Below are 12,682 nucleotides of genomic sequence, written 5' to 3' on the forward strand. Positions count from 1 at the left end.
TTGATAGACCAACCCAAAGCTTATCAATAATCAATTTTTAGTTGCTACCCACCCTAAAATCCCGAGTAAACACCGTGAGTACTGGCACGAGTATTTTCCCAGTATTGCGACATCCGGGTACATGTGGACCTACCCACAGCCCACGTTAATGCTAGTTTCAGTCTTTACCGTCTTTCCTTTATCAGTGTTATCGTCGCTCTGCAAACAGACCCGTGCGTGCATTCCTTGTACGTCATATCCGGTTAAGAGTTATCGCATGACCGTTAAGGAAATCATTTATAGATACAGACGGCGCGATGGAAAGACGAAAGTTGTGTTTGATCGCTTGGACCATCGCAGCAGGTATTGTAACAGGTAAATAATCTACAATGTATTCTGATGTAAAAGTACAGCTTGTGAGGTGCATGCGGAGTGTAGGAGTTATAATGATAAAAGACAAATAATAATGATCGTGCTCCAGATGTAGATGTGTCTTTGTAATGTTCTGTAAATACCCTTGTATCTATTTGTGCTTTTCACCAGGTGCTCTGTCCGGCTGTGACAGTCAGTGTGTTGCAAACTCAAGGCCTGCACACCTCATCGCCAACCAGAACAAAACTTTGTCCTTCACTGTCCAGTCCTTGGCAAAGTACGGTAGAACCTTTCAACTCACTCTTAAACAAACATAATGAGAAGACCCGCTACATTTCAAGGCGATCTGATGATCTTGAATAATGTTTTGATGCAAACTTATTTCCAACCCTAATTTGATGATCTATTCTAAAGCTTAATGAGAAGTCAAGAAGCTCTGGTTTACTCATCTACTAGGCATTAAACTTTCTTATCTTTCTTCCTATATAATGACACATGATATGTAATTCAGACACGACAGAAGAGGCCTACAGACAGCACAAACTTAGAGGAGTGACATACTGATAACAAAACTTCCAGGTGGTCTATTGAGGGCTTGGTTAGTGTCCTGAGGACAGGATTAAACTTCTCGGTTACCTTCAAGAATGCATGACATGAAAACGTGTTGTGTCCGTGCACTACATGGTGCACATCATGTTTTATTTACACAGCACTGTAAGATGTGAGTGGCTCATCAGCTCCAACACCGTCAACACCAGACTGCGCTTGACGGCCATCTTCAATCTCAGGTCACACGACTGGTCCTGCGTGGACAACTTCACAGTCTACGATGGTCAGTCTTCCCAGTAGCACTACTGCCTCAGTAAAGAATCAGTATCTAGAGATTAAGCTAATTTGTAAACATGCATGGTATTAAAGAACTGGTGCGGTTTCACGTCTGTTTATTTGTAACTTTCTGCTGCCCTCCCTTCTTTTTGTTTCTGTGTGTATATATATATAAATCTTGAAATAGAGAGAAAGATAGCAATCAAGGAATAAACTTTATACTAAATTCTAATTGTTCTGCAGGAAACGCTTCCTCTTCCCCCATCCTGCTATCGACCTGCTCCAGACCTGACTTTCCCATCTACAGCAGCGGAAGTGACGTGTTGGTCTCTTTCACTACCGGAAGCCCTTACTCCGGCGAAAGAAGCAACTTAACTGTCATTTACGAAGTGTTTCGACCCAGCGGTAAGTCACTGATTTCCTCAAAGTAAAACGCTTCTTATGACTTTAAAATATTCAGAAACCTTTACTAAAATGTCTTTTCTGACCGGCAAGAAATACGTTAATCATTCTAAGTATATGTTTTCCTTCACATATACTGAGGGAGAAATCTTTTGTCAGAAATGCTTTCTGCAAACTATCATATTTTGAGCTGAATTTTGTTACTGCTTCTATGTAACACTTAGCACAGCACTATTTTTTTTTGTTGATTACTTATTTATTTTCCTCGCCTTACTTGACATATATCCTAATTGTCTCAGCAGTTGCAGATGCCACTATAACTGACTCGGTGAATGTTACTACCACTACACTATATTTCCTTAAGTATCCCGAAGGATCGACTCTGTATCCCAAGTAAGTTAATTTTCTTAAATATAGTCAGTTATTCAGCAGTCAGGTAGGCTGCAAGAATATCACTCTTAAATCTGTTATTTTATTTACCACCATACCAATTAACAGTTATAAATGAAATAGCTAGCTGACATAATATGTATGTATAACCCTGACTGTTTCTCGTTTTGTTTCTTAGCAACGCCAACCGTTCCTGGGTCTTTCACACCAACGACTCCCAGTATGTTGTGCACATAACTTTTACAAACATTGATGTTGAACCTTCTTCCGGCGGCTGTGATTATGATTATATTGAGATATTTGACAGTAAGTAAACACTCAAGTTTCTTGGCATAAACTGTGGAATACTCTAAAAATGCCTAAAATAGTTAGTGTTGATTTATCTCCTTCACTGTGTGTATATGTGCCTGCGTGTGTATAACGAAGCCCCTGTGGGACCCCGGGGTATGCTTGCCTAGCAAGCATTGTAAGAATAGGGTCCCTGCCATCCAGCCAGGCATGTGTAAGAGCGACTAAGTGGACACTCACTAGAGGTAAAATAGGTTTGGTAGGGCTAACAACCCCACCATGTAAAAAAAGTATGTTACAGAAACTAAAACAGAGAACTCGTCACGATGGCGGAGGTAATGAAGCACACAGGTGACTGGACTAATGACGGACGACAGCCAAACCCGAAAGGGAGCTGGCGCCCGATGTGGATTTACTGAAGCCGAGGCAAAAGTTGAGGGTGGGGTGCTGGAACGTCCAGACCTTGTACCAGACTGGCAGATGCTCCAATTAGTTCAAGGAGTTTGACAACTACAACTTGGACATCCTGGGAGTCAGTGAGGTCAGATGGACCGGCACGGGGAAAGAGGAGACTAGCGTCAGGACATACCATCTTGTTCTCAGGAAGATCAGGACGCTCAGCACTCTGAAGGAGTAGCTCTACTCCTCAACAAGAAAACGGAAAAGGCACTGCTGGAATGGAAGCCTTATGGACCTAGGCTTTTGAGAGCAAGATTCCATTCCAAGTACACCAAGCTTGACAGTCTAGCCTGCTATGCACCAACAAAATGACTCTGATGCAGAAGACAAGGATGCTTTTTACGATCAGCTCCAAGCAGCCTCAGAGAGCGTTCCAGCCCATGACATAGTTGCTTCATCATCGGCGATCTCAATGCCAAGGTGGGAAGTGACAACACCTGCAGGGAGCATGTCATGGGCAAACATGGAATCGGAACCATCAATGACAACGAGAGAGACTGGCAGACTTTTTGGAAGAAAACAACCTACTGATTGGTGGCACACTCTTCCACACAAAGACATTCCACAAGGCAACATGGACATCACCAGATGGGAGCACAAAGAACCAGATAGACCATGTCATCATCAACCGAAAAATGGAGGAGCTCACTTCAAGATGTTAGAGCCTACAGAGGAGCAGACGTTGCCAGTGACCACCTCTGTGATAGCCACAGTTTTCCTGAAGCTACGTCGATCACGAGGAAAACAGGCACGTCAGCAGAGAGTGGACTCTGGCAACTGAAAAATCCAGTCATAGAAAGGGCCTTTGCTATGGAAGTAAAGAACAGGTTCCAAGCACTAGGAGACCAACAAGAGATGACCTTGGACGACTTCAATCGAGTCTTACAGAATCAGGAGAGAAAATACTGGGCTTCCAACGGAAAAAGAAAGAACAGTGGATCAGAGAAGAGACATGGAAGAAGATAGAAGAGAGAAAGTCAGCCAAACAAAGAATCAAACAGCACCAGATCTGAACGCCTGAAAGAACAACTCAGACAAAAGATATGCAAAAACTAAACAAAGATGGTAAAGAGGATGGCAAGAACCGACCAAAAGAGACCACATAGAGAAACTGGCAGATGAAGCAGAAAATGCAGCAAGTAAAAAATGACCTGGAAGACACTTACAAGATAAACAAACAGCTCAACAACGGGTTTAAGAACAGTGATGTGCCAGTGAAAGACGTGAACGGTAATGTCATCGAGGGAGAGCAGAAAAACTACAGCGCTGGAAGGAACATTTTGAGTCGGTTACTGAACAGACCAGATCCCCCTCAGCTTGCAGACATCCAGCCAGCAGCTATAGACCTTGACATCTGCACAGACCCACCAAGCCTGGAAGAAGTGACAGCAGCAGTTCAAGACAATGAAGAGCGGCAAAGCACCAGGGGCAGATGGAATAACAGCAGAGATGTTGAAAGCAGATATAAATGTGACAGCTCCCAAGCTGACTGAAATTTCAAGCAAGTTTGGGAATCAGGGCAGCTCCCTGTTGCTTGGAAGACAGGCTCATCTTCAAGTTACCCAAGAAAGGAGATCATGGAGACTGCAATAATTGGAGGGCATAACACTTCTTTCCCTCACCAGCAAGGTCTTCAGCAAGATTGTTTTGTCAAGACTGACGGCAACTCTTGAGAAAGACTCCGACCACAGCAAGCAGGATTTCGTCCTGGGCGATCCTGCTCGAACACATCTTCATTCTGCGACAGATTTCTGGAGCAGAGCAACGAATGGAACACACCGCTGTACATCAATTTCATCGACCTGGAGAAGGCTTTTGACAGCATCCACCGCGAGTCCTTATGGAAGATCCTGAGGCATTACGAGTCCCTGCAAAACTTGTTCAGGTCATTGCAAGCTGTACAGCGATTTCAAATCCAGGTTGTCTGTGACACGGAGCTCACAGACCCCTTCAACGTCAGTACCGGGGTGAAGCAGGGCTGCATTCTGTCGCCGTTCCTCTTCATCCTGGCCATGACTGGATCATGAAGACTTCCACCGACAGCGAGAGGAGAGGGATCAGATGGACCATTGACTATGACAGCAACAACAACGCTGGAAGACTTGGACTTTGCTGATGACATTGCCCTGCTGTCACACCGCCACCAAGACATGCATGAAAAACAAAGGCCTTCTCAGAAACAGCTGGAAACCTTGGCTTGAAGGTCAGCACAAAGAAAACGAAAAGTATGAGAGTGAACGCCAGAGTCCAAGACGGCATCAAAACTAAATGGAGAAGAGATTGAGGAAGTTGACAGTTTCACCTATCTTGGGTCCAAAATGTCAAACACAGGGGATGCGGAGTGGAGATTCGAGCCCGACTGGCGAAAGCCAGCCAGGCCTTCGCCTCACTCAGGAGCACATGGAAGGCAAAAACATCAGCCAGAGATCAAAACTGAGAATCTTCAAGTCAAATGTGATCAGCACCCTCCTTTACGGATCAGAATCCTGGAAGATGACCAAAAACCATCAGTAACAGCTGACGTCTTCCAAAACAGATGCCTCAGGCGCATACTTAACATCTTTTGGCCAAATACCATCAGCAACGAAGAACTCCACCGAAGAAGTGAAACCGAGTCCATCACCACGCAGGTTCAACGAAGGCGTTGGCGATGGATTGGACATGTGCTCCGCCAGCAGACAGCAGACCTTTCCAAAGTTGCCCTACGATGGACTCCAGACGGCGAAGAAAACGAGGCCGCCCAAAGGAAACTTGGAGAAGAACAGTGGAAAGGGAGATGAAAGGAAAGGGCTGGACATGGGGTCACCTAGAGCGGGTTTCAGCCGATCGACATCGGTGGCGGACTCTGGTTGAGGCCTTATGTGCAACCTGATGCACGAAGAGGAATAGATAGATAGATAGTGTATAACGAAGACAAAAAAAAATTGAATGAGAGAGAATTTCTGCTTTAAATTTATTCTTCTTTCATTGTAGTTTTTTTTTTTCATTTAGGTAGCTTGTAATTTCTTTTCTTCTCAGTGTTTCAAGACAAGTTACGATTTATTGTAATGTGTTTTAATTGTTTTCTATCTTCCTTACCAATGAGTATGCTAGCACAAAATGTTCTTCATGGTGACACAGCTCTATCTCTCTCTGATTCCCGTTGCCTCGCACGCTCACACGTGTTTATTTATGTACGATGTATGATTGCACGTGCACAATGAGTGACGACATTGATGTAATAGTACATCCTTACATGTATTAGTAGATGTTTAATGGAAAAAAGTCGATCTTTTATATGCAATATTGTTCATACATCTTAGCACTTATGTGATGATTGCTTATACGTATGTGTATATGTTTATTATTTTGTGAGAACAAATAAGCTTTAAAGATGGAAAATTGTAGACTTGAGAACTTATTATGATGAGGTAAATTGGGAAACGCATACATGTTGATAATACGGTTGTGTTCAACATGTACAGGTTCAATGGAAGCCAACAGACTGGACAGACTGTGTGGCCACCTGACCAGACGGCAGTACTACAGTACAGGCCAGTCTCTCTACATCACCTTTCACAGCGATGACTCTGTAACTAGAACAGGTTTCAACCTGACTTACACGGCAGCACGTCGATCTTTTATTTACCCAGCCACTAGTAAGTTCAAAGACTAACAATTTACTACAGTTTTATCAGTTATGCAATAACAAATACAGTTGGTTGGTCAAGGATGCTGGTAAATTACTGATAAGTAATCGTCATCTAAGATGCATCCAGTAACTACAGGATCACAGACATGTTGCATACAAGTAGACAGCACCATGCACACTCTCTCTCTCTAACACACACACACTCTTACACACACACAAATGCATGGTTTGAGGGAGTGGACGGAAGCAGACATGCGGTGGCTAGTATAGTAGTACAGTATTCAGTATTCACACATTTTATGTTGCAGCCTGCCTTTACGATATTGTACTGACTGGTGCCGACCAAAGTCAGCGATACTTACAGTACCCAGGAAACAGCCGCACTTATTCAAAGTAAATAAAACCTTTTCCTTTCCTTAAAACAAATCATTCATCAAAACAACTAAAAATTGAGCTGATAGATTAGGAAGATTGCTAAATACGAGGCCACTTGAAGTTTACATTACTAACATTGTCGTCGTATATCACCCGATGTTCGCATGGCGGTCTTTGCTGGTACACATCGTCCTAATATTAGTCTGCAAGGTACAACATTATTTATCTACAAGGGAAGTTAAGGCTTGTGATCGTACTAGATACAAATATATGTTGAAATAATTTTTTCTCTCTCTCTCTCTCTCACACATACATTCCTAGCAACAGCCGATACAGTGGTTGACCTTAGGTGACCTGAGGCTAGTACAAGATGGCGGCCAGTAGAGTTTATCCAGTGAACGGCACGTGGAATAAATGAGTTGCGGTGACGATTAGTTGTACAGACAGGCATCGTGTACCTACAACCAGACCACAAGAGTGAAACCTCACATGCCAACACATGATCAGAAATACAGAAGACGCTTTAAAACAAATAAATAACAAGAATAATTTCAGTGGCAGAAGTGAAATACTGAATTGTGAAACAAAAACTTGTTGTGCCCATACATTTTTTCCTCCATGACCATTCAAATTTCTTGTCCACCGAATACTGATTGACTTTATTTTTCTTTGTTTCATTTTCAGCAACCTTGATTGTTACTGGCTCCTCCATACTAGCAGTTACGACTATGTTGTGCACGTGACTTTCACGTTTGTTAGCACAGAGTCTAACACTGACTGTTCCTACGACTTCGTTGAGGTCTTTGACGGTACGTTAAACGACTTATTAATGACTTGTCATCTACTGCTCATCTACACTTCCCTGCCTACCCCCCTTGCTGATAGGCTGCACGAGGTTCAGTTTTCTTTTCATTTATTTCCTTTCCTTTCTTCAGTAAAACATGAATACCTTATATATCTAATAAATGTTTGAAAATGCTATGTAATTTTTTTATCCTTTCACAGGGACATATTCACAAAAGAGAAAGGTTTTCAAACTTTGTGGGCAGCTGGGTGAACAGCGTGAGTTCTATAGCTCTGGTCAGTACCTGCTCATCCATTTTCACAGTGATGTATTCGGAACAGGTCAAGGCTTCCGACTGACCTACACGTCAGCTCGCCGTTCAGCATCACCGCAAGACTCATGTAAGCTTGACTGACACGAAACACAAGGGTTATACAAGACCTCAGCTCTGATTACTTTTCTATTGTACGCAGTATAGTGATGTAGTGTATCCAGTCTGTTAATGTATGCAAACTATTAATGTATCGTATGCAGTATATTAATATATTTTATGCAATGTATTACCGTATTGTATCCACTCTGTGTTAATATTCCCGCTCACCCAACTCTCAAAACATCGACAGCTGCTTTCTAACGTGACCTGACCTCCACACACGTGACTCACGCTCGTCACGCTTTGTTTGATGATGGAGGCTGTGACGAAGTACTACAAAAGCTTGTTTTAAAGAACATTGATACATACGATGGTTATTTCCCTTTATTTGATGTCCTGCAGGGTTCTGTTTTGGGTTCTTTATTTTCATTATGTACACCAAGGCACTGACAGACCATGTCTATCAAACATTCCAATGTAGATGACTCTACGTCAATCACGTGACGTTACCATTGTTGATTTGTTGCAGACGGGGCGTGTCTACAAGGAGGTCATCTTCCAGTGAACTACAGCACACAGTATCTAATATATCCTCCCAGCCCCATGCTGTATAACATGTGAGAAGCCATTCAATTATTGACTGTTTAAAAGCTTCTGTTAATAACTGCCGCGATAAAAGCTTGGAAGACTCTGTGAGTTGTGGCGAAAACAATCTCTTTAAAGTTTTATAGTTCTGCAAATTGGGTACTTACATATTTATTGCAATTACGCCCTGAAAATGTATCTATCTAAAGTATCTTCTGTTTAATCTCTAGCAATGTTAACTGTAACTGGCTCCTTCAGACAAGTTACTATGACGACGTCGTGCACGTGACTTTCACGTTTGTCGACATGGAAGCTGACGCCGATTGTTCCTACGACTACGTGCAACTATTTGATGGTAAGTTGATGTTAACTGCATATGTCATTGTCATATTGTGATTACAGCACATGGCATGATTAATCACAGCATACAGTTTGGTTTAGTTAACGCTAGTTACGTCCCAGCCTGGAAGAGATCGAACACACACAAACACACACACTCCCAAGCATATAGACACACGCGCGCACGCACGCGCACATTCTCTCTTTATGGAACTGGCCACAGAAAACACGCATCTGGGTTTAGCCGTGTGCAAAAATGATGTCATTGTGTACAGGGTCCAGCCTATTTGCACCCAGCCTGGGCAAGGTGTGCCAGTTTACATCACGTGACTTCTACAGCTCGGGGTCCTCTATGTACATCAAGTTTGTCAGCGACAGCTCAACAACAGGAGGAGGATTCGAAATCACCTACCAAGCTGTCTCTCGTTATAGCTTGCCTACAACTACAGGTTAATTGTAAATTACTCGTTAATGGTTAATTACTAATTACTGGCCAAGGTAGTGTGGACTTAGTACAAGTCTTGTGGTCTGTTATAAACTAAGCTAAAGATGACTACGACTGCTGCACCTAAAGACAAGGGAAGAAGACTGGTGTCGCTCTTGATTTGAAGTCTTTGTGAGGCTTGTACTGCCTCCATCAGTCGTCTGCTTGACTATAGTCCACTAGTTAACCCTTTTGTTCACTACGTTTTTTTAAAATTCAGATCTCTCCGTGTACACCCTGTCTAATACCACACCATCTGTTTACAATGTCATGCCCCACAAACACGACACAGTGCACCACACCATGTCCACAGCCTGTGCTGTCCTGTCACAGTCATGTCCTATGTCTCATGCTCAACACAAACATCACTTGTTTCCTTAGTTACACCGACTACCTGCTCCCTCTACCCAACGTCACAGACAGCAACCAGTTACACTGAAAAGTATGTGCAGTACCCGACTACCTCGTCAAACTACACCAAGTAAGTCTTCATCCAATTGCTTGAATAAGATTTAAGATTAAAATACATCATGCCAATGGCTATGATTCCTTCTGATAACTTGCTATAAATAAGGTGATAAACATATTTCATCAAAGTACTTTACTGGTTTCGAGTCAAATCATTACGGACACAAATAACACAAAACTTTTACATCAAGAAAGTCTGTTGGTACAAAGGTGAATGTGGCTCAAAAAAGAAAAAAAAAAACAAAAAACAAACAAACAAACCCTTTGGCATCCAAACGTTCTTTTTGTCGACTTTACAAAAGTAGAAATTAAGAAGGAATTAAATCAGACGAATAGTAGGCCTTCATTAAGTTTCCCCTCATTTACAATAACCTCACGGAATTTCTCCTTACTGAATATTGACTACAGGTGTCCAGCTGGATTGTAGATACTTTGTGGTCTTTACACACTCACTGGTTTCCATTACAGCAACGCCGACTGCGGCTGGCTCATCACAGCTGCGAACTACGATTATGTTGTGCACGTGACTTTCACTTTTGTGGACACAGAGTATGACAGTGATTGTGACAACGACTACATCGAAGTCCTCGACGGTAAGTGCAGTCAATAAAGCTTTGTTTAGAAATACATTCTGATTTTTTTATCTTACACAATCGGCAACTTATTCCCAATACATATTGTTGTCCATAGTTTATTGTATTGTTCGATGTACGCATATGTACATCCTAACGCTATTTCTCTCTCACACTCACACGCACACGCACATGCGAACTCATTCTTGCACATCACTGATACACACATTTGTCCACATACACACACACCTCGTAAATACATCCTACTTTTTTTTTAATTTGCTTTCTTTCCTTCTATCTTTCTGACAACCTTCATATTTTTTTTTGTTTCTTTCGTCTGTCTGTCCCTTTTTCCAAAGCGACTATAATGCATGGGATTTAGGTTACGAAACTGGAATTTCGAATTCTTGTAGCTTTTGTTTAACTTACCTGGGTTGTGAACAGGTTCTAGTAGCTACTCTGCCAGCCTGGGCAAGCTGTGCGGGACTGAGTCACGTGACTTTTACAGCACGGGGCAGTCTGTGTACATCAAGTTCACAGTGATGCAGTACAACAGGAAGTGGCTTCAAACCTCACCTACACAGCTTGGCTAGGTTGAACGTCGGCCTGGGTCCAGTGGAATGTGCCTCGAGTATGTCGACAAGCCTAGTTCTTCTTCTGGAAAAAGTGGACTTTCTGGTAAGTCGGTAAGTGACGTCATTACCAAAGTACGCAGTAGCCACCGGTACCGGCACTCGACTCCATGAGTGACTTACAAGAGTGAGGCCTGCACAACACGAAGTTACCTGTTCTTAATAAATTTTCACAACCTGAAATGTTGTTAGTATAATTTTCATCATTTTGTATATGATTTACTTTCACATTTCTGGGTACTTCATGTTCTTCCTCCATTTCGTTCAACTCAAAACAAAATTTTTTTCATAATAGATTTCTCTTCCCGGTCATCTAATCACTTTCTAAGCATTTCTGAATGAACTCGTTTATATACCATTGCAGACTTAAAATTCTTTTTGCGCAAGTACACATTAATGCAAAGACATCATTGTTTTAATTATCGTTGACACTAACGAGATCATAGCTAACACCTAGAGTTTGGCTTTTCTTCACTTCTCTAAACGACTAGAGCACTTTATTGTTTGCATCTACTTTCATGCCAGGTAGCCTTACTTGATGGCTGTGACGAATTGGATATTTTGCAGGAGGATTAAGTACTCGCTGGTATTGCGTGGAACAGGAATCGATTACTGTTCCTCGTGTTTCTCTCCGTAATCATAGCTGTATCAGAACGGTGTAGTGTCCAACAAGCCGGCAAGAAAATCGCTCCACTAACACCACCAACAACAACAACAACCGAACATTGTCCCCGCCCAGCCAATGGTTTTGCTCCGCAGCCGGGACCTCCCATTGTCACCAGGCCACTCCCGCCTGTCCCCACAGTCCCTCCCCCTAACATCTCAATCCCTCCATCTTACACCGCAGTCCCTCCCACTACCATCTCAAGTCCTCCATCTTACACCGCAGTCCCTCCCACTACCATCTCAAGTCCTCCATCTTACACCGCAGACCCTCCCTCTTATGAAGTCGTCATGCAGGTGCAATCTACCCTAATGTTGGGGTACACGACGAACTATCCGCTACCACAAGCTCTCTGTACCCGACAACAAGACAAGCACCTTCTGCACCAGGCGGGTGTCCCGGTAGGTGTCTCACAACTCAGTGTCCATGATCTTTAAACAACTTGTAGACGGATGGTCTAAGGTCTGGCACCATTAGAGAAAGTGCATAACTCGGGTCAACACTTCTTCGATGAATAAAGGACATCTGCAAAGTCCGCAGCAGTCTCTCTGTCTCTTTGTCTTTTCACTGTCTCTCTGTTCTCACCACTCCGTTCTCTTTTTATTTCATAAACTGTGCTGTTGTAATAGTGTAACAGGTTGACATCCTTACTGTAATAGTGTAGGTCCTTAAGATATTCCTCCCACAGGGCGAGGTGTAGATGTAAAGTGAATGGCATTACCTTCTTCTCTCTCTCTCTCATGGGACATTACACATAATACTTCATCGTCGTCAATGTTTATCACAAAATACGTTTATTTTGTAGGTGACGAGTGGTCGGGTGAACCAGTCCTTTAGTATGTAGCAGGTGGGTACGTCTGCGCCATTCCTTCACACTACGGTAGTCTGTGGTGCTGACAGTCGGTTATCGGTCACAAGGGTCACAGGTTCAATGACCTCTGTTAGTGGTTCAACTTTTCCTGTTTACCAGGAGAGAAGGCGCAGCACCAGCTCCAGGGCAACATATGATGGGGCAGACTGTTTGTGCATGTGCATGTGTTTGCGCTCTCAACGACCGTTG

The 12,682-nt window shown here is 42.9% G+C and overlaps 1 protein-coding gene across 1 annotated transcript; it reads left to right on the forward strand.

Moving 5' to 3' along the window:
• Positions 1-243: 243 nt before the first annotated feature.
• Positions 244-10,919, forward strand: LOC112570284 (cubilin-like). The gene is made up of 16 exons (XM_025248665.1): positions 244-354; positions 523-628; positions 1,062-1,183; positions 1,420-1,581; positions 1,881-1,971; positions 2,147-2,274; positions 6,180-6,353; positions 6,655-6,739; positions 7,406-7,530; positions 7,727-7,906; positions 8,408-8,495; positions 8,694-8,818; positions 9,078-9,251; positions 9,668-9,767; positions 10,223-10,347; positions 10,771-10,919. The coding sequence occupies exons 1-16, from the start codon at positions 297-299 to the stop codon at positions 10,917-10,919; spliced, it is 1,992 nt and encodes a 663-aa protein (XP_025104450.1). The 5' UTR covers positions 244-296.
• The last annotated feature ends 1,763 nt before the right edge of the window (positions 10,920-12,682 follow it).

The sequence above is a fragment of the Pomacea canaliculata genome, linkage group LG8 (genome assembly GCF_003073045.1).
Source record: "Pomacea canaliculata isolate SZHN2017 linkage group LG8, ASM307304v1, whole genome shotgun sequence".
NCBI lineage: Eukaryota > Metazoa > Mollusca > Gastropoda > Architaenioglossa > Ampullariidae > Pomacea > Pomacea canaliculata.